The sequence below is a fragment of the Sinocyclocheilus rhinocerous genome, unplaced genomic scaffold, assembly GCF_001515625.1.
Source record: "Sinocyclocheilus rhinocerous isolate Xijiao unplaced genomic scaffold, SAMN03320098_v1.1 scaffold616, whole genome shotgun sequence".
Lineage (NCBI taxonomy): Eukaryota > Metazoa > Chordata > Actinopteri > Cypriniformes > Cyprinidae > Sinocyclocheilus > Sinocyclocheilus rhinocerous.
Window position 1 is genome coordinate 1,311,864 of NW_015631496.1, and position 26,254 is coordinate 1,338,117.

The 26,254-nt window shown below is 37.5% G+C and overlaps 3 protein-coding genes across 3 annotated transcripts in view; 1 reads left to right on the top strand and 2 right to left on the bottom strand.

Moving 5' to 3' along the window:
* The first annotated feature begins 211 nt into the window (after positions 1–211).
* Positions 212–16,038, top strand: plin6 (perilipin 6). Its single transcript, XM_016554566.1, has 8 exons — positions 212–308; positions 1,642–1,679; positions 1,762–1,960; positions 3,685–3,767; positions 5,121–5,358; positions 5,877–6,064; positions 12,998–13,264; positions 14,859–16,038. Exons 2-8 carry the CDS (start codon positions 1,656–1,658, stop codon positions 15,309–15,311), a joined length of 1,452 nt encoding a protein of 483 aa, XP_016410052.1. The 5' UTR covers positions 212–308; positions 1,642–1,655; the 3' UTR covers positions 15,312–16,038.
* A 348-nt stretch (positions 16,039–16,386) lies between these two features.
* LOC107741770 (ras-related and estrogen-regulated growth inhibitor-like protein) lies at positions 16,387–18,781 on the bottom strand. Its single transcript, XM_016554552.1, has 4 exons — positions 18,302–18,781; positions 18,145–18,198; positions 17,964–18,040; positions 16,387–17,809 (listed from the first exon to the last, which is right to left on the bottom strand). The coding sequence occupies exons 1-4, from the start codon at positions 18,414–18,416 to the stop codon at positions 17,399–17,401; spliced, it is 657 nt and encodes a 218-aa protein (XP_016410038.1). The 5' UTR covers positions 18,417–18,781; the 3' UTR covers positions 16,387–17,398.
* Positions 18,782–19,484: 703 nt separating this feature from the next.
* LOC107741776 (tripartite motif-containing protein 66-like) overlaps positions 19,485–26,254 on the bottom strand; it is a gene marked incomplete at its 5' end in the record, with an annotated part of 14,689 nt that continues 7,919 nt past the window's right edge. Inside the window, 8 exons of the mRNA XM_016554558.1 lie at positions 19,485–19,893; positions 19,999–20,157; positions 20,872–20,940; positions 21,102–21,201; positions 21,369–21,577; positions 21,665–21,794; positions 22,408–24,583; positions 24,681–24,792. Coding sequence (XP_016410044.1) covers positions 19,636–19,893; positions 19,999–20,157; positions 20,872–20,940; positions 21,102–21,201; positions 21,369–21,577; positions 21,665–21,794; positions 22,408–24,583; positions 24,681–24,792 — 3,213 coding nt within the window. The remainder of the gene's footprint in view (positions 19,894–19,998; positions 20,158–20,871; positions 20,941–21,101; positions 21,202–21,368; positions 21,578–21,664; positions 21,795–22,407; positions 24,584–24,680; positions 24,793–26,254) is intronic.

Genomic DNA, 26,254 nt, shown 5'->3' on the forward strand with positions numbered 1-26,254 from the left:
ATGTGAGAAACAGACACAATCACACAGTCCTAAGACTGTCTTTGTCACTGTTAGGTAAACCAGCAAACTAGCAAAAAACGTCATAAAAATGTCTCGGCATTCGTGGACTGGCCGCACCCTAAATGAGGGGCATCACATGCATCTACCATGAAAAATGACAAAACCATCCAACAACAAAACCCTCGTTTCAGACACAGCAGACAAGGACTGAGACCTAATATAAAAGGGCAAATCTAGTGGGTTTGTAATAAAGATATTTTTTATTTCTACATTTTACATCTCAAAGGACTCACTCATTCATCTCAAAGGTAAGAACTGCTGCTGGTTTGAGTTTTTGACACTCCGCTTACCGTCTACTCGATAATAACCAAAAGCATGATACAACTACTTTTAGAAACTGGTTAATTGTGAAATAGTTTTGCAATCTTAGTAAATTAATGTGTCCTATAAAATTGACTTTTTTTCTTTATTATGAAATTTGTGCAACATTTTAAATCTATTACCCTATAACTATAGCTGACGACCAAAGAGTGTCTGAGAGAGATTGATAATTTTGGTTTCCTGTAAAATAAGCTTAGACAGGTGCCTAACATGTCCTTTAGTGTCCCAAACCAGCATCAGTTACTAATGCATCTTAGACAAACATGACCTGAAGCATTGGAGACTTTACCCGAAATATTATTGGTCCGTTATAAATTCACACAAGCTTTATAAGTCCAGTATCACATCTAGTCTTCATCTTACAATTATTTTTCTATTTATTTCACTCACAACACCCATTTTATTAAGGCAGATGTTCAAAGTTTTTGTTGTGATTATCCTTAATGTTATTTTTATTCAGATTGATTTCGGGGGGTTTTTTTGCAGGTAAGCACTTGCTCAGTACTAACCCACTGGGATCTGTAAGAGTGCCCCCTCTGTGCAGTAAGTGAATCTGAAAGCAACAAATTTGATATTATAAACAGGCCTGTGAGAATGCTTTGATCAGATTTGACACAGTTGGATTTTATTCCATGAGATAACATTCTGAAGAACCCTTTAATCTGGAGATTCCATCTGATTTGAAGATAAGTTTGAGAGACTTCAAAAACACTTAAAAATGCCTGTTTTTGAATGGTTTCATTGCTTTTGGTTGGAGGTCCTGAGCCATTACCTTGTATGATATTTCTGGAGCACCGGTGGCCAAATGACAGCTTCTATTCCACTGACACTTTTTTATACCACAATGTTATTCACTGCACTATTTACTATGTTTCTCAAATATACTTCAGAAAATACTTAAAAATAAACTGGACTTTTGTGCATTATTGTTTAATAAAAGTTTGTCGAAAAGCCACGGTATTTGATCCCAGTAATTTTCAAGGCTTCATGACAGACTTCTATCCACCCTTATATTCTATATTTTATTGTTTGAATGCTAGATCATTTTGGCCTGTGTGGTTTAAACGCTTAATGAAATTTCCACAGCAAGGATTTCAAGTTATTGTCTTGTGACATCAGCTGACTTGGCATGGGCAGGTCAAATATTGAATACAGAACAGTATTGACATAGCTGAAATTAAATGATAATGTCAGAATTATGAAGAAAAAAAAAAAAAAACACTCTATATCATACTTGAACGTTTTATGTTCTGCTTCCAGAGTGTAAAGCAGACATGTCTAGAGCAAGAAACAGTGAGGTGAGTTTTCATGAAGGGTCACTCCACACTGTTCATATTGCATCATTACCATGTTTAATAAGACACTGACTTGCCTGTGCAGGGGAATGTGCTAAAGCGTGTGGCAAAACTGCCACTCGTCAGCTCAGCGCTGCAGCAGGCCTCTTCCATCTACACGGGCGTGAAAGGTCGTTATCTGCTGCTCGGGTTAGTGGGAGGCGTAGCAGAGCTGGGCGTCCGTAGTGCATCCACAGCAGCCCTGAAACAAGCAGCACCTCTGCTACAGAACCTAGAACCAGAAAGTAAGTCCCTCATATGTGACCCTGGACCACAAAACCAGTCTTAAGTCGCTGGGGTTATATTTGTAGCAATAGCCAAAAATACATTGTATGTGTCAAAATGATTGATTTTTCTTTTATGCCAAAAATCATTAGGACATTAAGTAAAGATCATGTTCCATAAAGATATTTTGTAAATTTCCTACTGTAAATATATAAAAACTTTTTGATTAGTAATATGCATCGCTAAGACCTTCATTTGGACAACTTTAAAGGTGATTTTGTTAATATTTTGATTTTTTTGCACCCTCAGATTCCAGATTTTCAAATAGTTGTATCTCGGCCAAATAGTGTCCTATCATAACAAACCACACATCAATGGAAAGCTTATTTATTGTATTAATCTCAATTTCAAAAAATGTACCCTTATGACTGGTTTTGTGGTCCAGGGTCACATATGGTATCTCTAACAATGAACGAACATAAAACTGGAAAAATATCAAATCTCCAATGGAAATCAAATGCTCATAGTCAGGACATACGTGGAAAAGAGAAACAGATACACTTCTAATACATTTAATAATGTGATCATAATAATGGTGGTGACTAGAGATGCACTGATCGATCGGCCAGGGATCGGAATCGGCCGATTTTCCTCATGATCGGCCCGGATCGGTAATCAGTCGGTCAGTCTCACTTCTTTCCGATTTCGAGCCGATCCGTTTTGTTACCAGCGGCACAGGCAATAACATCAGCCGCGCATTCTAACTCTCATCTCATTTGTTGACTCTCATCAACAAAAGTGCACATTTTCATTTAATTGCAATTAACGTGCAATTAAGTGTCCAAAAGCATCACATTTTGTTACAGTTAAGTATAATATTTTAAATTATTTCCATAAGTACTTTTAAAAAAGTTTGCTAAAGTGTTCTTAAATGGACCTGTAGCACAATGACCAATGACTTCACCTGTGCCCTGATCTTTATTAAAAACTGAGAGGGGGAGAAGTTTAATACAAGTGATAATGCAATTATCACCCCAAAAAAAACGAACAGTCTGCGTTTAAAATTGAGAAAGACAAGCTTCTAAAATGAGCATGTCGCTAACTAGCTTAGCCGCTAGATGCCGAAATAACACATTAGATTAAACTATTTGTGCATATAACTCGATATATTGTGTTTGAATCCCTTGTTTCGCTTGCGTATTTGAGCATTAACGATACGATGGACATCGCTGATTCGTACTTGTAGATCTCGGAGACATCTAGAAAATACTGACATTTTGGGCGACGCGAGTTTAATCTGTATTTAATTTTTACAATGAAGACTACAGAAATTAAAGTAATCAAATGTAAAATAACACATCCAGTGTTATTTTACATTTGATTACTTTAATTTCTGTCATATTTCTTAACTGAATAAGAACTTACTTAACCTGAAAAACTTAGTTTCATAGCTCTCTTTATTCTATTGCATTTATTTGTGCTGTTGTTTGCAATTTTTTTTATTTGTTCTTATTTTATTACGGACTTTTTACTTGTGTTTTTTAATAAAAATAAAACTTGGCGTTGAAGAAAAGTAGACGTTTGTTTGTATATGCTGTCAATTATAGTTCTTAGAAAGAAAATCGGAATCGGCAAAAATCGGTATCGGCAGATCACACTAACAAAAAATCGGAAATCGGAATCGGCCAAGAAAATTGCAATCAGTGCATCTCTAGGTGACTTCATTTTATGTCTGCCTTTGCAGTCGAGGCAGTGAACAGTTTTGCACTGGTGGGTTTGGAGCAACTAGAGAAGCTTTTCCCAATTCTCCAACAGCCTACAGATGAGGTGAGTGTGTGAGTGAGTGGAACTTGAGCAACAGTTGTGTATAGCAGCTACCATATCTTGGCTGTCTGGTAAAAGTCAACAAATTTATTTTAAATAACAGAATTAATAAAGTTTTAAGTTATTATATTAACTCTGTTTTTGAAATAATTGTAATAACTAATTGGTATATTTCAATTATCTAAAATAATTCATTATTATTATATTTTTCCACATACACAAAAAGAATAATTTTTTAAGTATTCTGTTTAATATGACCTTCAGTACATATATAGTAAGTATTCCATTTTAACATAAGAGTAAGTACTTGCATTTTTGTTGAAATTCTATTAAGTGAATTAAGACGTAAGACTACTTTATTGCTAGATATTGTTATTTTATAGATATTTTACTTATTGAATTCATTTATGTCTGTATCAGTAGCCTTTGCTAATCTGAGGAATCAAAGTTAGGTGATTTTTTTTTTTTTTTTTTTATGCATGTAAGTACTTGCATTTTTGTTGAAATTCTATTAAGTGAATTAAGACGTAAGACTACTTTATTGCTAGATATTGTTATTTTATAGATATTTTACTTATTGAATTCATTTATGTCTGTATCAGTAGCCTTTGCTAATCTGAGGAATCAAAGTTAGGTGATTTTTTTTTTTTTTTTTTATGCATGCATGTATGTTTATTTATTTTGTCTGTGTGCATGAGTAATTAAAGGCTGATGCTGATGGTTTATGTTAGTTTTATTATTCTCTCATTTATGTGACACTTAACTAGTCTATTAGAGCTGCCCTTCAAATATAGAGATTAAAGGTGTTTTGAACAAAACGTTATAGGCTAGTCGAAGTTGTCGACTATTGGATGTCAGAATATCTCTGTCAAAACCATAGACTGTAAGTTATCGGTCAAAACTTGATTTGAGATACTGTTACATTATAACACAGCACCATAAATCCACTTTTAGCGGGTTTTAAGAGAGACAAGTCTTAAATAATTTTTTTTAAACTTTGTTTTGTGGTACATTTACTGAATGTAAATTAATCATCATGTGAACAAATAATGACAGTATGACTATTTATTTCGTCAGAGTTGTTTGCGTTACTGAAAGGAAAACGTTCATGCTACAGGTTCAGGCGACTTTCCCCCCACTTTTTCGGTTACTTTTTACTGAATTTACTAAGATGAAGTAGGTTCAAAGTAACTTGTTTAACGTTAGTAGTGTGTGTTTGTAGCTATTTTTGTTGTAGGCCTACGTGCGTTTTTGTTTTCCCTCAGTGCTTCGCCACTTTTCAAATGAACATCTCGATGTTTCTTCTGATGCTGTCCATACCTCTCTTGATGTTGTCCTTGCCCTCTCTTCCCTCAGGTGGTTGCTAATCTGAAGGACGCTTTCTTCTCGAGGCTAGATGATGCGCAGTCTCGAGTGAATGATGAGCTGGACAGAGCCGTGGACAGATGGGATAAACTGATGCAGCTGAGCTGGCGCCTCCTGGCGGAAGCTCAAGACTCGGCTCCAGGGCGAGTGATCACCGCGGGTCTGGATGAGCTCATCACTCAGTCAGAGGCGGCAGTGGCCAACTATCTACCTCTGCCACCCACGCTGCGTAAGAAAGTGTGGCACGAACTCATACAGGCTCTGCCCGGACATGGAGACACATTTTTTTGTCTGAAATTATCAGGAAATAACCATTTAAAAAATGTGTACACAAGACTTAACCACAAGGGGGAGCAAATGTTCTTCTGTTTTGCTAGTCGTTTGGCACCATCTCACTCTCAAAGGGTATAGAGCAGGGATCCTCAAATCTGGCCCAAGAGATCCACTTTCCTGCAGAGTTTAGCTTTAACCCTAATCAAACACACCTGAGCATGCTAATCAATGTCTTCAGGATCATTAGAAAATCACAGGTAGCTGAGCTGAGTTTGATCAGGGTTGGAGCTAAACTCTGCAGCGCATTGGCCCTCCAGGGCAAGATTTGAGGAACCCTGGTATAGAGAAACGTGTAATAGCATAATACTTTATCAAATGAGCTTTTTTTCATTCAGAGACTAAACCTCTTTCGGTTGAATTCTGAATAATAGAGTTTGTTTTGAAATCACAACCACTTTTTTTCTCATCCTGCAGGTCTCGAGTGGGAGAGAAGAGTGCAGAGCTATGAAGATGAAGAAGATGATGATGATGAAGAGCCTCGAATGTGGACACGTATCCGTAGCCTGTTGTTGTGCCTGTACTTTCAGCTGTACCACAGATTGATGAAGCTGAAAGAAAGACTGGACAGCGCTTTGCAGATGCTGGGGGCAGCTGCCGAAACGGTATAGGCTCTGTGTACAAAAACAAATCGCTAAATCTTTGACCATGTCTTAAAGGGGTCATATGATGCGATTTCAAGTTTTCCTTTCTCTTTGGAGTGTTACAAGCTGTTCGTGAATAGATAAGATCCCTAAAGTTGCAAAGACTAAAGTCTCAAACCCAAAGAGATATTCTTTATAAAAGTTAAGACTGGTCCACGCCATCCTAAAACGCCTCGTTTAAAAACGCCCCCACATGTCTTCTTCAAGATGTGGGAAGATTTGCATAACACCGCCCAAATGTTCACGCAAAGAAAGAAGGCGTAACTTTATTGTTGCTGCCACCGCCACCGCCATGTTGGGAAGACGCTGTGTGTTTGGTTGCGAAAGCGAAAGTACTTTGTTTGGCCTTCCAAAAGAGGACACGACTAGAAATCAGTGGTTAAGTTGTATTTACAACACGCGTTTGTTGTTTGTCATTTCTCCGATTACAAATGCAGACATTTGCAATGCAACGTTTAATGTTTGCATCAACGCAACGCGTAAAAAGACAGTATAAGTCATTATAATCCGTAATTATGTCCCCACTGGATGCAACAAATGCCTCGTTTATAATGGGTTTTAATGTTTTTGTTTCGTCGCTCCGGGACACGGCATCACAGTATGGTAAGGGGCGTAACATTTCCGTCACACACTTGAGGTATTCGGCCAATCACAATGCACTGGATAGCTGGCCAATCAGAGCACACCTCGCTTTTCAGACCGATGAGCTTTGTAAAAATCTACGCGTTTCAGAAAGGCGGGGCATAGAGGAGAAACAATAATGTACGATGTGGAAAATAATGGGGTTTTTTTTACCTTAAACCGCATAAACACATTTCATTACACCAAATACACAAAATAATGTTCTTTTTAGCAACATCATATGACCCCTTTAAGTAAATGCTCTGCCAAATTTTCATAAAGTCATAGTGACTTTCGAGGATGGTACAAATACTAAAGTACATGACGTGTAAGTATCAAGTCCTGAAACATTATCACTGGTAAATGGGGATCCAAACTGAGTGTTTTTATATTCCAGTTTAACAATTTTCATATTTTAATAGCTTATACATTTTTTTATTTGACTTTCCAACATGTAGAGAGAGAGAAAAAAAGACTTGGGCCCTTCAAAAGAGACCAGGGGCCTCATTTATGAACAATGCATAGAAAAGGTTTTATATTTTGTCCTTATATTTACACACATTCCTGCATATAAGTACAAATTGGTAGATCCCACACTTTGCGTGAAACTGTTCTTACGCACTCATCATGCACACATTTGTGCGTATGCACTGTTGATAAATGAGGGCCCAGGTTTATTATAGTTAACTAAAACTTAAAACTATGTTACTTGAAGTAAAATAAACGTTAACTGAAATAAAGTAAAGTTTAGTTTAACTTGATGTATTAAAGTAACTAAAACTGAAATAAAATAATTATAAAACTATATATTCATATTGAAAAACATGGAAAAAAAATACTAAATTACTTTAATTAAAATTAAAATTAAAACAGAAAATATAAATATATAAATTAATTAAAATTAATAATAAAAACAATCACTATAATATTTAAATAAACTATAAAATAAAAACTATAACAATATCTCAATTATACTAAAATAACACTGAAGGAGACCCAGGATAACGAGGATGTGATTCACGAGTCAGTGGTATGTTAAGATTAAATCACAAAATAAATATAGATGCAGACATGTCTGAGTGAGTGACTCAAACATATACACTGACAAGATGATATCTGCAAGGAGTGCCTCCTCAAACCATAGCTTATCCCCTCTTCTTTGAGTCTGAAGTTAAAATAGACAGTCTACGTGCTGCAGTACCATGCTGCAGTCATTCACTGTGCCCTGCCACCCTCAGGGCTTCCTGTCTGCACACTCACCCACATAGAATAAAATCACAGCAATTACTTGTTCCAAATCAAGACCCCTGAGACACATTCAGGCAAAGAAGGACATGGGGACGGGGAGAGAAAAGTTCAAGCTGTATTACTGAGCTGAAAACATAATATGTATGATCTTTTTCACACTAATCCGTACCATGCCAAAGTGATAACATGCCTAATATATAACAGAATTTATTCATACAATATTATTTTACATTTATGTTTCTAGTCACTTAGAAGTGGAGTATATTTATCTCCTCTGATTTTGTCATAGTCACTCATTTGTACACTTCTTCATATTAAAGTTAACGTTCAAGCTAGATAGAGACTTTAGCATCTGATAGTCTAGCATATTAATCCTTTAGTGACTCAAAATGGCAATAAAAATAAATTATGAAACGTTTCTGTTTGCGTAAAAGGAAGGCAATATTTTGTTTCTCAGAAATCAATGCTGAAATCAAGAAGTCGGGCTGCTTGTTTAGAGAGAAGATGGTCATGATTGAGCTGGAAGCCCAGTGGGATCTAGTGCTACGTGCCGTTTGGCTGTTGCTGCATGTGACTTAAACACCCACTAACCCACCCACACACACACACAGATAACACACTCAGTTACAGGATAAAAAAAATATGAGTTGGAGAACAAACATGCTTTCAGGAGAATCAAGCCCTCTTCCCTTAGACAACTGTACTGTTTGCCAGCATTTATATATGACAACATATATATATATTACTGCTTAAAGGTTTGAGGTCTCACTAAGATTATTATTTTAAAGAAATTAAAGGGGTCATATGATGCTATTTCTATTTTTCCTTTTCTTTAGTGTGTTATGTACTATTTGTGCATGTATAAGATCTGCAGAGTTACAAAGCTCAAAGTCTCCCACAAAAGGATTTATTCTATCTAAAAGAGAAGGCTGATTGTGCAAAAGCACTTTATTTGGCCTTCCAAAAATAGATGCAATGAGGAATCATTGGTTAAGATTTATTTACAACAGATTCAGCAAAGGCTTTAAATTGATATTTGTTAAATTGTTACAAAAAGTTTACATTTCAAGTAAATGCTGTTTTTTAACATTCCTAATCCTAAAAAAAGATGTATCTCAGTTTTCACAAAATTATTAAGTAGCATAGCTGTTTTCAACATTGTTAATAATAGAACATGTTTCTTGAATACCAACTTATCATATTAGAATAGTTTCTGAAGGATCATATGACACTGAAGACTGGAGTAATGGCTGCTGATAATTGAGCTTTGCCATCAGGGGAATATGTTACAATTTATTATAATATACTTATATTATATACAAAAAAAAAATATTTAAAAGAAATTAAACTAGATAGATATTTAAATTTTTATCAACAATTAATAAAATTATAATAAATTATTAATAAATTATAAATCAATTATAATGTGTGTATATATATATATATATATAATAATAATAATCAGGTCACTTTTTTTATTTTTATTTTAAGGTCCAATTCTCACTATCAACAAACCATTAACTATGACTTTTGCCTCAATAAACTACTAATTTGCTGCTTATTAATAAAGTAGTTGTTAAGTTTAGGTATTGGGTAGGATTAGGGATGTAGAATATGGTCATGCAGAATATGTGCTTTACAAGTACTAATAAACAGCCAATATGTTGATAATAGGCATGCTAATAAGCAACTAGTTAATATAGTGAGAATTGGTCCCTATACTAAAGTGTTACCAAAAATCATTACACAACATTATTTTTCCATTTTAGCTCTGTGCCCAGGAATCTACCCAATACCATCAGTGAAGCATAGAGTACCCCTCAGTTCTGCATGGTTAGACTGATGGGAAAATGTTGTTCTCGTGTCCAGATAGACCCTGCCTCAACTGACCTGTTAAGACACATGGCCTCTATCAGACAGACAGGCTCAGACTTGTCTACCCATACAGATCTCTCTGTTTTGTATGGGTAGACAAGTTTGTTTGCTGAGGATCAAAGGGCCAAGGTGGACTATTGTCTGTACAGGGTCCTTTATTGCTTTCCCAGCAGTAGGGTGGAAAGTAATTGGGGCTGAGAACATGAAAGCCCCAGTGTACTGTTTTCAAAAGAGTTTAATTAACAAACTCTAAAGACACCCCAGTGGGCCTGGAGTGCAGAAATGTGAGTGACAGATTGTGTTGTACCATGAGTGATGCTGAGCTGTCAGAGATACATACAGCAGTGAGACTTGGCAGCATAATGCCCTACAGTAATTCACGTGTTAATCACGGGCTGTGCTGTGGACCGGTGGCGAGGTGAGGGCCTGATGACAATGGGAACTGAGAACACAGTGGGGACCTTCCAATTTGGCTGACCACTTTCTCCTTCACCTAAATGAACCAACAATAGTAGGAGGGTCCTACTGCCAAACCAGGACTGTTTGTGCCTGTGTCTGCCAGACTGGCCCTGTTCTTTTGCTCTGTGTACTCACACTCATGTTGTCTGGTGGCAGATGAAGCTCCACGTGAGAGGTTGGCTGCTTGTGGTATGGACTGTGTGGAAAAGCCTTGATCATGAACAATCTTGATCTTCAACACAGTTCCCCAGTTCAAAATCTTTTTATTCTTCAAATCAACTTACGTGTAGTTTATTTGTCACATCTGGTTCAAAATTGTTTGTTTGATTATTATTTTAATGTGATAAGCAAATTCCGCACAAATGACTGTAAATTATTCTCTAGTGGTATTGATTAAACCCACTGATTTGAAGCTTTAGTTTGCGATTTTATTGGGTTCATTGGGATCATTGGTTCATTCAGTGGCCCTTTCTGCAGGTTACATTAGCTTCCATTGTCGAAGATTTTTATTAATCAAAGTAAGAATTAATCAAGTATAATCAAGGCGAATCTAGCCATTTATATATCCAGTTATTCTTCCATTATAATCACATATGCCTGTGTGTAAAAACAGCCTACGTGGCAGAATGTACAGACCCTCAGATGAGAAACATCTGGAAAAATAAATAAAGGCTTTCTTTCTTTACCATAACAAGACTTGGGGGGCCCCTTCTCTAGGGAGATATCGAATTATATGCATAAGGAAAACTGTATGGAAATATACCCCACGCCTTAAAGTCAAAACTGTATATAAAGAGAAGCATAAAAACATTCTAGAGATTTTTTTCTGCAGAGAACTTCTCCGCTTTATTCTCGTTGTAATAAAGTGTATCTTCTGGCATCAAAACTCAAGACTGAGTGTGGTTCCTCAGATTAGCGGCAGACGACACTACACCATCACCCTGTTTTTATGCAGATTTTGAAGTATCGCATCAGAAACGAGAACATGACCCCTGAGACACATTCCCATCCAAAGCTGTGAATTTAATTTGTGTGCAAAATTGGATATCGCATAAAACGTTTGCAAATAAAGCACCATTTCCATCCAACGAGTCAAAGAGAACAAAATAGTCACTTCCTGATAAAATGACATGGAAATGCCAAAATTTAAAAAAAAATCCCTTAATTCACAAAAAACTTTGTATGCTTTCTTGAGGTGGTTTTTGACTTGTGGGAAAAAGATTTAATGCGAATAATGGGAGATGGAAACGCATTTGCCAAATAAATTCCTCCATGCGCATCAAAAAACTCATGTGACTTTATACAATGGGATGGGATAACTTGACCAGCAGACCGATCTCGTTGCACAGCATCTCAAATGTTGTTTTGATCGTTCTGCAATGCCTGAGCCAAAGTCTGTCATCAAAGTATTTCTGTATAAATGCCTCCTAGAACTGTCTTACATGGCTGCGTTCCCAAACAGCAGGCATACACCTCCAAAAGTAATGACCGTATTTATTGCATTTCGTCTGCTTGCACTGAGGCGCAAGTGATTTATTATATATGAAAATTATTATATTTAGTTGCTTCTCCTGCTTTTCTTAGTGATTAGTGTCATTTTATCAGGAAGTGACTATTTTGTTCTCTTTGACTCGTTGGATGGAAATGGTGCTTTATTTGCAAACGTTTTATGCGATATCCAATTTTGCACACAAATTAAATTCACAGCTTTGGATGGAAATAGATATTTTTATCCAAATAGGTGGCAACAAATGAATATCTGAATCAGTGAGTCATTGAATTATTTACTCAACCGATTCTTCCAAGGAAACAAGTCGAACCATCCTTTTTAAAATGAGTGCGCCCACAAATCTACTAATAGACACCAGAAAAAGTATTTTCTGTCCATTTTGTCAACTGCTGGTCATGGTTTTATCAAGCTGTAGAAAAAAAAACTGGTCTCAAAAACCTCATTGTGAACAAAACTGATTTACTTGACAATTCATTCACTTTCAACGCAATGTTTCGTCAGCAGATTCTTTCTCCTTTCTTCATAAATAAGCTTTGTGGAAAAAAATGAATGGAAAATATGAGTCAGTGCATGAAGTGACCAAGAAAAATTCAAAATCACTCAAAAGATTCCATAAAATTCAATTCCATAAAAGTTCTAAACTATAAGTATTTCTCTTTATATTTTTAATATAGAAAATCACTAAGTGAATCTGGTTTTTGACCATGGGAAGAATTAAATAAGGCCAAATGAAATTAGATTAAAAAATGGACAAAGCAGGACATGGTGAGCAGAAGAGAGATTATAGTATTTAGGATAGCAGGTCTAAAAGTATGGAGTACTGTCTCTTGTTAGTCTGATAATGAGAGGTTTAATTGACCCCAACTGCGGCTGACAATGCCAGTTTTCACAGCAATTGCAGTTTCTACTGTTTGTTGATTTATTTGCACAGAGCAGTGAGTGTATCCCCAAAAAACCCATTCACGTTCCTGTGGGTATGTGAATAGAGTCATTACTGCCACTTGATCAAACTGTTAGGCCCCATTTCCAGGCCACTAGGTTCAGCAATAAAAACGTGGCTTAATTAAAGTTCTGCATATTGTCACATTCTCTTTTTAATTAATGCCTAATGGTGTCATTTTCAAGTCTACCATTGTCACTAATTTCCTGATTGGGTATTGGCTGTCATTTGTCATGCTCAGGTGGGTCTAACGCAGTTGATGGCGATGGTGGAGTCCCTGCTGCAGCTGCTTCTGTCATTTTACACGACTCAGGTGTATCGCGTGGAGGAGCTGCGTTCTCTTCTCATGGTTCAGCTCACATCAGGTATACAGGCACTGAAGGTTTTGCCCCCTGTACAGCAGATACTGGCTCTGCCTACCCAGGTACGCACTATCATGAACGACCTACTGGAACTGGGACAGATTCTCATACAGCTTGTCATCAACACCACCCCGCTCTATGACCTGGTGAGAGCATGCGTGCACGCACACACACACACATACAAGAACAACACTCTAGAACCTGTTCTAATGCACAATTTCTCTTAACAAGACATACAAGTACATGTTCTAGTGAAAAAGAACACTCTAGAATCCAACTAAACTGACAATATGTCAACTTTTTGTCTGTAAAAAGTTCTATTTTCTGAGGTTAGCAAAATGCATTTTAATTTTAAAAATCTGGTCTGACCGGTGGGGGGGACCAAAACAGAATGTGGGGTAATAGTCCATTTTCATTTCAGTGACAACATACCATTTTAATATGTAATGGATTATCAAAATTAAAACAAGACAAAGAACATAATTTCTCAGCAAATTATATGCAAAGAATTTATTTCAGTTACATTTCTTTAGTATCTTAAGCAATATATATAATTTCCTAAAAAAAGAACAATAGTCTACATAAACTTGTACTAAAATGTACATCAAAGTAAATGGTCAGTTAAGAACAAATTAACAAAATTACAGTCACTGCATATTTTATGCAAATTTGCAATTTTTATGTTTTCACAAATGAAATACACAGTGCTTGAAATTTGTCAGTATTTAGGGATGAAATACTATAATGTATAAATTTAATATAGAATTAGTCCTTATTAAAGGTAAAGGAGTTATTCAGTCAAGAGCAGATTTGAGCAGAGTGATTTTTCTTATTTTCTTTTGTTATTTATCAAACATAAACCATAATAAATGGCACGAGATAGCAGCAGGTATATTAAGCTCATGTGACTTTAAGACCAAATGTACAGATCTGATTTACATTCAAGTATTATTTAAGACTGTGCATACAAAGGTACTCGCCAAAATGGGCATTTTGACTTTTGTGTTTGTTTGTCTGTCACAAAAGAGACCTCAGCACAGGTACCGAATTGAATTACTTTCGTGTCTTCTTGTGCTTGAATGGTTTAAAATCATTTAGGGTAGGTGTTACTAGTGAGAAGCAAAGATTTTCGAAGCTTTGAATCAGTTAAACCAGTTGCTTCACAGAATGATTCACTGTTTTGAAGCACTCAATGCCCGTCAGTATGGTGTAAATGCAACGGAAGCTCGATTTAAACATGCATAGAAACACCTTTTACAAACCAACTGCAAATCTGTAATTAAAATAAGAGACTAACAACAACTCTTGAAAATGTCTACAAATGTATAAAACTGATCCAAGATCAGGGGAAATCCATATAGGCACTAGTTCATATGTTCATAGAGACTGAACCATTGAAATTTCTACACATTATGAAACAGTTATAATGTGCCAAAGCCTTGTTCACTGAAATCACATGACTTTGGCAGGTTTGATACGTGCTCTGAATCACTGGTTTGAAATAAATGATTCAAAAAAGATTCAAAGTTTCGAAAATTTGGATTTAGAAATGCCACTCACTGGACTTTTCCCTTTGAAAGTGTTGTGAAATATGCAAGAAATAATATAAATTTTCGTGAAATGTCGGAACAGCCACATTTTCCCAATGAGTCTGGTTTAAATTAAATTGCTGCATAAAATTTTCAAAATAATCAAAGTACCAGAGACTTGGGTTACAGCTGTTCCTCTCTTATCTCTCAGGTAAAACAGGTTTCTGATCTCGATGCAGCAAACAATCCAGTTCCAGATGAACTTCCTGAGAGTCCCTCCAGCCGTGCCTCTGCAAACAGCCTCTTCCTCAAGGCCATGGACGGTCGCCCATGTCGCCGCAGAAGCCTTTACGCCCGCTCCCGTCGCGGGTCTGCCAGCGGGCTTCCATCAAGCCCAGCTCTCTCCCCAACTCCCACCCCAGTCCCAGCAAATGGCCGCAAAGGCAGTTTGAAGCTAGATTCCCAGCCCTCAGGCCCTCCAGAACATGACACACTGGCTGTGCCCACCACCGATATGATCCGCCGCCATTCCTCAGCCACCGAGGTCCTGCTGGCTCCCATTATGCAGTTAGTTACACAGAGCCAACGGGCGTTCGAGTTTCTGAGCTCTGGCCCTTCATCTGAAGATCAGGTCATACCTGTGGTGGAAACCACAGAACATTAAGCTCCACTCTTCTCAAACATAAGATCTGAATGTAATCAGAGCATTCAAACACACATCGCTGCAGCTCACAGGCTGTTATGGATAGTACAGCAAACATACCTTCAAACCACAATCCATACAGTGGCTTCTCTGGTAAACCTACAAAAACAAATCTGGTTGGTAGAGACAGTGCAGTGACTAATTATTAAATAACATAATTAGCCTAGCATTCAGTATGTGCAGATGGTTTAAAAGCTCAAATAAAGCACTGTACTTAAAATGAAATCAAAGTGCCGTTTGGGTAGGTAGTGTTTTTTTGCTTTGAATGCCTGTTTCTAGATGTTAGGACAAAGAAACAACTCAACAAGTGAGCAGAAATGACAAGAGCACAATTTTTTCTATATGTTATTATTGTTAGCATGTAATGCATTTTGTTTAAACCAAATAAAACTATTTCTATTCCTCAGCTTTCTTAGTTCTTATACATTATAAGCAGTTTTTAATCTATAGACTGTCAATGACTGATAGAATTGGTTTGACATGCAGTCTGAGGTCACGGATGTTCAATTGAGAGGAGAGGATAAGATACTGTTAATGTTACTTTGATTATTCATGGGGCGTTTTATGTTTCAAGATCAAGGATGTGTAGTTACCGAGTGGGAAACATAAAGTGAAGTGTGTTATACATAGACAGGCATGTACTGTCACTAACTGGTGTTAAATGACTTGGTGGACATTTATAGCTAAAATCCTAACAGCCTTTATCTTGTAGTGCTTTTTCCTTTAACAAATGTAATATTGACTTTAAATGTAATAAAACATTTTATAAATTCTGATTGTTGTTTTGAGTGCTGTTTGAGCATAGAATGAATTGTGTAAAAATGGTTAAATTGTAATATTTCACTATATTAGTTTTTACTGTATTTTTGATTAAATAATTAGGTAACCATAAGAGATTCAAATACTATACTATGGTTCAAAATTTTGGGGTCATTAAGACGTTTTTAAAACCAGTCAAATGCAATCTAAATGTTTAATAAAATACAGTAAATATACAGCATAGTTAAAAATAATCAAGGCATCTTTTACATTTTTTTCACTTTATTGAAATCCCTCGTTTAGATACAAGCATTAAAAACATCTCAAAAAAGGTCTTCAACTAAATTACATCATGTTTATATACAAAAGTGAAAGATTAAAGTATATACAGGTCAATAATATGTCAATGGCATCTCTTTAGTTCTTAAGGCTGTTCACACCAAGAAATAATTATAATGATAACTTTAACAGTAACTATGTTGTCGTACACACCAAAGGACAACAAAGGCTCAAGCTTACGTCATGTTAATTCTGATTGGATGTCAATAGTTTTATATTTCATCAGCAGGAAAAAAAAATTTGTTCTGAATTGTTCCTATGTGTCACTATCATTATAACTGTGGTTTATAGTTACAATTATCATCCTTGGTGTGAACGTGCCTTTACTTGAGTAATATTTATACTACCACCAACCTCAAAGAAACTAGCCAGGAAACATTCTTATGGAAATTACAATATATACATAAAATATCTATATACATTTTACTACACATAGTCTCCTCCCAATTCCCACATTTAATAATTCACATCTAAATGTCAGTGGAGACTCATAATGGAACAATTCAGTCCATCTCTACATTTCAGGCATCTGTAATCCAAAGCAGAAGCTCACTCGAATTTGTCTAAATCATCTGTTCAGAGCTGAAGAATCATTCTGTGACAAATGGCAAGGACTACGACAGATCCGGGCTGTCTCTTGGTTCATTTTGATACACATACCCAGTGACCAACTTGCATCAAAGCCCAGGATCACTTATCTTCAGCACATCTTTTATCACCTTGCTGTAACCAACTTCATCTACTTTTCTTCACCATAAAGCTGGGCTCTGAACTTCTAACATGCTCTCTTTTTACTCTTTTTCCTTCCACCATCCATGAAGGTTAATAAGGTGAAAGTGACTCCCTTCTGCCCCAAAAACCCATCGGCCGGGGTCCTCTTCTCAGCTATTTAGATGCTAGGCTGCCAGGGGCCCCATATCTTCATCTTGCTCATCATCTTCGACAGTTCTTCATTCTCGTTTCTTTCCAAACACTGCGGACACGCTTCTGACTATACCCATGATTCCGACCATCCCCTTTTTAAGTGCTCTGGACTCCTTGATGAGGTCCAGGATTTCGTGAAAAACCAGCAGCACACCGTGGTAGGTTTCAGCCGCTGAGATCTCGAAGAAGCCGCAGTCTGCCGAGAGGGCGAACAGTCTGCCCTCCTCGCTCGACACGGCTCTCTGATGCAGCAGGTCTTGCTTGTTCCCCACGATGATGATCGGGGCAGATGCAGGCAGCTTCCTAGTCTGCCGGATGAGCTGCACCTGTTGCCGGACCACCTCAAAGCTGGAGCGATCACAGATGCTGTAGACCAGGATCACGCCGTCTGCCCACTGCAGCTGCTTGTCACTGATGGAGTCAGTTGTTTCGCAGCTCTGGAGGTGACAGAATTTAGAGGGTCAAATCACATTAACTTGAACAGGAAAGCATGATGCAAAAAAACTGTATAAATGAATTTTAATCTCACAATTTTGCCTCTTCATACATTCTAATATTGAAGCACAAATATTTCAAACAAAATACACATACCTGTGGATACAGTGAGTCCCAAATGTTTAAGGCTATCTCTCGCCCATCTGTTTTGTCAATATGACTGTATATTGATTCTGAAAGAGAGCATAGTGAAATTAATAAATACTCCTCGTTCATAAACAACATATAGCTTGTATGTTATTATGAATGGTATTATAGTAAATCTCATTTGACATACCGATATCCCCATATTCTCCGATGAACCTTCTGGTGAGAAATCGCACAGTGAGGGCTGCAAACAAATAAATATATTATTATTGGCAAGCTTAACAAATAGACCATATAAACATGACAGAATTCTCTGCATTCAAAGTCAAGTTCAGTTTTGTGCTCACCTGACTTCCCAACATTTTCTGCTCCAAGCAGCAGAACATTGGCCACAACTTTGTGCTGATTTCCATCCATTGCTTTGCTGCCCAACTGAGGACTTGGTTTGACCAGAACAACCATTTCACCTAGTGAACCCTGTGAATGTCTTGTGTTTCGTGTAAGCTTCACATTCTACTGCAATTATATATAAAAACAGTGGGTGGGGGCTTATAGAATTTAAGTCGACTTCAAACCAATCAGAGAACAGTGCGCCTATTCGCATAAGCAAACCGCCCAAAACTGGTCCTATCAAGTAGCCCCGTGTTATTTGCGTCAACAGCAAACGTTTTTTTCCTCTTTCGACCACAATCAACTCATACCGACCTCAAAAATTTGCCAACGCGACAGAGCCATTAATCCAGCTTGTTTTGTTTGCTGTTTGCATTCGTGCAAAACAAAAGATTTGAAAACGTTTTTATAACAAAATCGTAAGGATACACTTGTATGTTTTCTGCAACGTAGGACATTATATTCCAGAGACTGACTTTTATTTAAACTGACAGCTTAAAAGTTTTTGTTACATGAATGTATAGGCCTACGTTTATATATAAAAGGTAGACAGCCTTTTTAATTGTTTATTTTTGCTAAACGCTTTTTATGCATGGATATTATTTGCCCATGTCCCTGATCTAGACTTAAATCAATCCTTCATACTCAAATTTAAATTCCCACAATTATAATCTAAACAAAGAGTGAAATTAAAAACAACAACCATTTTAATGTGATATCGCATTATTTCATTTCATCATATTTCATTATTGCAGCACAACTGCTGCGCGGCGGGACAAATAACTGTGCGTTCACACCGCCGGCGGCGAGAGCGTCAAAGTGACCGGAAGACATTCATTTTCAATGTGAGCGGGCGGCGAAAGGCGGCGAAAAGCGGCGAGGAGCGGCGCGGCGCGTCTTGGCCGGCGAGGGCGTCAAGGAGAGTTGAAATCAGCGCCGCCGGCGGTGTGAACGCACAGTTAGCTGATGCTTGCCTTAAAAGCACCACTGAAAGTCAAGCGACCAAAGGATCCTCGCGCCCTCGGCTGGCATCACAGCTACATAACATCCAATAATGCTAATAATTTGCAACCCACACGCATAAATCGATCGTGGCAGATCAAGGCATCAAGTGACCACAGAAAGAAATTGTGAGCTTGAATGAAATAATCTGTTTAATACACATCTTACTTAAAGGCAAAGCTAAATAAACAAACTACTACAATAAACAGAAAGTGATCTGGTTCCCTCTTCACAAGAGAATACAGAAGTATTTTTGCGAATTTCAAAAGCAAGTAATGACTGATGCACTTCAGTGTTCAGCAGCTGTAGTGTTTCCACAGCCATCTCCCTCGTTCCCTTTATCAGTGCAGGATTTCTTTGCAGCTGTACCGGAGTTTGCCATGACAAACTCTCTCATGCGTTTCAAAGTGTTTCTGTGCTTCTCTCGTTCAGTCTCTGGATCCTTGCTGCTGGACTGTTTCAAGAGAGAAGCATGGAGACTCTCCCCAAAAGATTCATTCAGCTGTTGCTGGAAAGATTTTTGAAGTTTAACAACCATGTTTGTCCTCTACAGAAATAAAAATAGCATGTCATTATTATGGAACATTCAATTAAATTATAATTAGGTATGAATTTGTAGTCCTTCAAAGAAGAAGCTTAGCAGTTAAATTACACATGACTGTGATGAGTGATTTGCCTCAGAGTTTATCATCAAGATGTCAAAGAGAGTCCAAACATCTGACACCAGTTCAGCAGCAGTCCGATAAGGAGGCTTCCGTTTCCCCAGGAGTCGGCCGAGTATTATATCAAATTCGGCTGTTTTTGAGTGATTCTTTAAAAATAAAGCACAACTCATAAGATCATTTTAATCTGGATCTATTTATTCGAAAACACATTCAAATGTGAAGCAAAGAACAAAATCATGTGGTGTGACAAGGCAGAAGCATTCAGAAAAAATAAGGAAATGAAATCAAACAGAGGAGCCCTGAAGACTGACTGTGATGGTATATTAATGATGACTGTGTATCATTAATATTATCAGATAATTTGCCTATGAAATGGCAAAATTAGTTCAGGTTGTAAAATGTCATATGGTATGTTATTATTATGAATTAATAATTATATTATTACATCTGATATATTTACATTCATATATATTATTAACTATCGTGACATTTAAAAATTTACATTAAAATTCATTTCTAAAAAAAAGTGAAAATTCTTAAGATGTAAACACTTGCATGTATTCAATGTGTAACGAAAATGTGTTTTTAATTGATAGTTACACACATGACTTTTTCATTAAAGTCATTCAATTTAAACTTTTGTTGAAATGGTATAAAAGTTTTTTTTTGTTTCTTTTCAAAAACAGCACAAATACAGAGTATATTTCTAAAAACTTAACACAAGCTAGAATCGAATTTCTCTTTATGTTGTACATTCTTATTTGTCATTAACTATTCAATAAACTGCCTGGAATAATAATATCATTGGAAAATTGGAATATCATCAGTATTTGTGACTGTGACATGCACTGTGCATTTACCTTGGTGGCGCTGTAGAGCAGGCTCTTGTTCTCATCACACAGGAGACCAAGGACAAGCTTCTCACACTTCTGAACATAATGGATGACATTGCATTGGTGTGACTTTATATCATTTTAGGACAAGAAATAAAAGATGTGGCATAACACCATGCTAAACTACAATCCTCTAAAATATCATTTTAAAAAGTGTAACTATGAATGTAGATTCTTTCAGGCTGGTGGTGTCTCACTCTTTGATCTTGCAGGCTCAGACTAGGCGTCCTCATCTCCTCACTGCCATACACGACTGTCTCATTTACATCCTGACATAGCAAACACACCCAATCCTTACTGCAAGAGAAAAGAAATGCACCAAGACTCAAACAGAGGACAAAGAAAACAGATATTGTTCTTAAATGCACAAGCTTATCAAACTCCAATATCTTATAAACCATAAATACTCCAAAACTATTCAAAAATCAAGAATTGTACAGTGTGACAGTTTCTGATGGTCTCACCAAGGTTTTGTGAGAACTGGTGGGATGTGACAGTCAGAGTGGAAAGCACAGCCACATTTTGCACACAGAAGTGCAGCTCCTGCAGACAGACACAAGGCACAGAACTCTACGTCAGATGCCGGGGAGCTGTCGCCGTCTTCTTGGGATACAGAGCAAGAAGAGGATCTAGATGCTATTGGATCTTCATACCATCTCCACACCTGGTTAACCTGGGGAAGAGCAGGGCACAATTGAGAATAGCTGTGGTGCTAACATGGCTTACAACAGTCATATGTACTCTGTGTGTGTTGCCTTGCCTGTCCTCCCTGGGATTCCTGCACGAAGATGTGATCTGTGGAGGTATCTGCAGTAAGGTGGAACTCTGGGAGTGGCTGTCCACTTGGAGGCAGAGAGATGGGCAGACGCACAAGAGAAACACGTAGAGACCTATTCAACAGAAAACAGTGGTGTCCAGTCAAAAAAAAGAAAAAAAGAAAGATGTATACACTACCATTCAATGGTTAGGGGTAAGTTTTTTTTAAAGAAAATAATCCTTATTGAGCAAGGACACATTTAATTGATCAAAAGTGATTGTAAAGACATATAATTAAGTTATAAAATATTTATATTTCAAATAACTGCTGTACTTTTGAACTTCTATTCAAGGAATCATGATTAAATGTATCACGGTTTTCACATAAACACTGAGCAGCACACTGTTTTCAACATTGCTAACAAAAATATGTTTCTTGAGCAGCAAATCAGCATATCAGAATGATTTCTGAAGGACCATGTGACACTGAAGACTGGAGTAATGGCTGCAGAATTACAGGGATAAATTACATTTTAAAATATATTAAAACAGGATTTACAAAAGAATAAAATGGTAATTTTACATTGTAATATATCAATAGTTTTCACTTTATTTTTGATTAAATAAATACAGCCTTGGTGAGCAAAGCGACTTCTTTCCAAAAATTTGGGACGAGACTGTAAATACTATTAACACTATTAATAATATTATTACAACACTGGAGGTGTTGTGTTCAGATTGTCTGACCTGACAGGTATGCATGTTGCCTCTACAAGCTGACGGAAAGTTGTCGGCATGCCAATGCTCCAGTGTTTTGGTCCAGAGTAGTTCTTGTTGGATGACTGACAGTCTTGAGCTTGACTTGAACATTTCTCTGTGGTGGTGGTGGTGGTGGTGATGATGGAGAGAGAGTTCTGGTGAATGTTGGATGGGCCAGAGGAGCGGCCAGGATCTAGTGAAGGTTCTTTGGGAGCTGCCCCCGACACAAGGGAGGTGGGCAAGTTGCTCTCCAGATGGTCCGTATCAGTGAAATTCGTGCTGCTCACACCTGCATCCTGATCACAGGCGGAATCAGCCAAGGCCTTGACTGGGAGGTTATGGCTATTGTAGGTGCCTCTCTTACACCGAAGGGTGTTGTTGCCATCAATGGGAGTAGAAGGCATTGGGTTTACAGGAAGGACATTAGAGATTGCAGTAGCATCATTTAAAGAAAGTGTGTTTATTGTTGAAAGGACAGTTAAGGGAATACTGGGTTGCACAGAGAAAGAAAGTCCGGGCCCCAGGAAGTTGGTTTGTACTGGATGGGTCAGTATGAGTGCGAGGTTGTAAGTTGGTATAGAATGAGTAAGTATGGTTGATTGGTTGTTGGCTGGTATTGGTTGGATTAATACGGGTGTTTGGTTGTTGGCTGGTATAGGATGGATTAGTATGGGTGTTTGGTTGTTGACTGGGATTGGTTGAATTAATACAGGTATTTGGTTGTTGGCTGGTATTGATTCAATTAGTTCAGGTGGTTGGTTGTTGGCTGGTATTTGATGAGTTGTTACGGGTGTTTGGTTGTTGACTGAAATTAGTTGTTTTTGGTTATTGACTGGCATTTGATGAGTTAGTAGGAGTGTTTGATTGTTGATGGGCATTGTATGAGTTAGTACAGGTGTTTGGTTGTTGGCTGGTATTGGATGACTTGGTGCGAGTGTTTGGTTGTTGGCTGGTATTGGATGAGTTGGTACGAGTGTTTGGTTGTTGATGGGCATTGTATGAGTTAATACAGGTGTTTGGATGTTGGCTGGTATTGGATGAGTTGGTGCGAGTGTTTGGTTGTTGGCTGGTATTGGATGAGTTGGTACGAGTGTTTGGTTGTTGATGGGCATTGTATGAGTTAATACAGGTGTTTGGATGTTGGCTGGTATTGGATGAGTTGGTGCGAGTGTTTGGTTGTTGGCTGGTATTGGATGAGTTGGTACGAGTGTTTGGTTGTTGATGGGCATTATATGAGTTAGTACAGGTGTTTGGTTGTTGAGTGGCATTCGATGAGTTATTAGGGGTGTCTGGCTGTTGGCAGGCAATAGATGAGTTAGTCCAAGTGTTTGGCTGTTGGCTGGTATTGGATGAGTTGTTACAGGTGTCTGGTTGTTGACTGAAATTGGCTGTCTTTGGTTATTGACTGGCATTTGATGAGTTAGTAGGGGTGTTTGGTTATTGACTGGTATTTGATGAGTTAGTAGGGGTGTTTGGTTGTTCACTGGCATTGGATAAGTTATTACAGGTGTTTGGTTGTTGGCTGGCACTGGATGAGTTGGTATGAGTGTTTGGTTGTTGGCTGGTATTGGATGAGTTGTTACGGGTGTTTGGTTGTTGACTGGAATTGGCATTGGGCGGGTGAGTATGCGTGTATGAGAGACCTGCATGGTAGGGCAATAGGCCTTCCTACATTTGGCTGACTCAGAGATATTGTTTATTTGAGATGCTGTGAGGTTCGTGAGTGGAAGACGAGGCTGAGAATAAACCGACGGAGAAGAATTCATGTGAGTTTTAGGAGCAGACTGAGGAAAATATGGGACACAGTTCAATGAGGGACTGTAAGCATGCTTGGTTTGCTCAGACATGACTTCATGGTACTGGACTTGGACAGATGGTGAAGAAGAAAATGAACTCTGATGATCTGAAGAGGAAGGTTCAGATTGATTAGGTTGAGAAGAGGCAACATTGTTACATGCAAAGCGGGTTGTGGCCTGGTTAGAATGAGATGGCTGGCTGGGCTGAGATGGATGAGGCAGACTAGGAAGGGCCTGGTCCATTTGCACAGTCTGAGAGGAGGCACAGGGATTTTGATTTGAGCTTTTCACAGACTCAGAATCTAACTGAGTGGAACCAGTTCTCTGAGAGGTGAATGGAACAAGAACCCTTCTAATCCTCAAAAATCCTGGGCATAAAGAAATGAAAAGATGTTACATTTATAGATTTCTTTTAATAAAATGTAAATACATTTTTGTAATAAAAAAGCAGACGTTTTTGTTTACCACATTTCATGATGTGCTGACAGAGTTCATTCTGAATCTGAATGTGCAGTTCAATCATGGTCTCAGGGGTGCATGCCTTCTGGGTCAGAAGCTTTTTCACTTGGGTCTCAATCTGAGTTAGAGACACAAAAAATATAGCAGAGGGCTAAACAAACACTCAGAATCTGAATGACAGCCAGTTTTAGTCACAAATACAGTAATACAGTGACATCACATGAAATAGATTTTTTTTTTCGATTTAAAATGCCCTTAAAAAACTCCAGTACACTTCTGTTGCTTGATTTGAGTACATTCACATTTACATTTACCACGCGTGGACAGAGGCGTCACCAGATTTTTGCGTAGTTTAGTGTGACAAATCGTACCAGCATACTTGAGGTCAAAATGCGTAGCCACTACGCAAAATGCGTACAGGTTGGCAGGTCTGTTAGTGCATTAATGCAGGCAATTAATTTTTCCAGTTTAATAGCATTAAAAATATTTAATGTAGTTAATGCAGGGGCGGAGCTAGGGTTGGCCACCCACTAACAAATGCTGCTTCTGTCTCTTGTTTTCTTGACAAGAATTGCGTTTATTTAGACGTAGAATGTCTTTACGACCACATCAAACAGGAGACTTTCAGACAAACTCCACTTCACCTCAGTGGCCAGGCAGGCACTAGTCAAACGTGCGTGGAAACGGTACAGGTGATGAGGGAGCTTTAGTAAAACAACAGCGAACTGCGATCAGATGAGATGTTGTCAGGCCATATTTCAGTAAAAATGAATTTTCCTGTCCTGTCAGCCATTATACTGTGCTCATAATGCATGCCCTTCAATTGCATGCACAAATACGGCGGCGTGTACTGTAGCCTGTATCATTACATATTAAAGTACGAATTAAACTACGAGCGTGCGTGTCAGGTCCGCGTCGTGTTCAGCAGCGGCAGCTCTTAAAGTAACAGCAGCCAAATAACCTAATTACCCAGCTGCTGTGATGTCTGTTAATCAAAGAACAAAAGAAAAAAGAGGAAATCAATAACATTTGTAGCTTTAAGCATTGATCTATATATAATTTAGAATTTAGTGTTGATAACTTTATTCAATTTATGTATATATCATACTTGCTGAAGGGCACAGGTAAATATGACATTTATTATAATGGGTTTATGTGAAGATTGTTTTCAGTTCACTTAAATTAGAAGCTGTTATTTTTTTAAAGTCAAATGTTCAAATTGATAGTTCTCAATTATACTGTAATGTTGAATGGCTATAGTCAATGGTTAAATATTAGGGAAAAAAGAACAATATCCTAGAGATATCAGTAGTATTGGTATCAGTGATACTCACCTTCAGCCATAAAAAATGATGCCACTAAACAGTCTTTATGTTGTTTCTACATTAACTTGAAGATTAAATGTGAAATTATTGCAATATAAAAGTATATTTAAAAACTTTAATGTAATCGTGATTAATTTTAGAAAAAAAAATGTGCAATTAATTAAATTTTTTTAAATTGATTGACCGCACTAAATACAAATGAATGCACCTCACCTCAAAGCATATGATAGAGCTAATATTATCCTGAACAAATCT

Excerpts from the sequence above, each read along its gene's own strand:
- plin6 (XM_016554566.1), top strand. The coding sequence starts at position 1,656 with ATGTCTAGAGCAAGAAACAGTGAG. Across the intron at positions 1,680-1,761 it reads CTAGAGCAAGAAACAGTGAG|GGGAATGTGCTAAAGCGTGT; the intron begins GTGAGTTTTCAT and ends TTGCCTGTGCAG. Across the intron at positions 13,265-14,858 it reads CCACCCCGCTCTATGACCTG|GTAAAACAGGTTTCTGATCT; the intron begins GTGAGAGCATGC and ends CTTATCTCTCAG.
- LOC107741770 (XM_016554552.1), bottom strand. The coding sequence starts at position 18,416 with ATGGTTGTTCTGGTCAAACCAAGTCCTCAGTTGGGCAGCAAAGCAATG. Across the intron at positions 18,199-18,301 it reads AGAAAATGTTGGGAAGTCAG|CCCTCACTGTGCGATTTCTC; the intron begins GTGAGCACAAAA and ends ATTTGTTTGCAG. Across the intron at positions 17,810-17,963 it reads GGGACTCACTGTATCCACAG|AGCTGCGAAACAACTGACTC; the intron begins GTATGTGTATTT and ends TGTCACCTCCAG.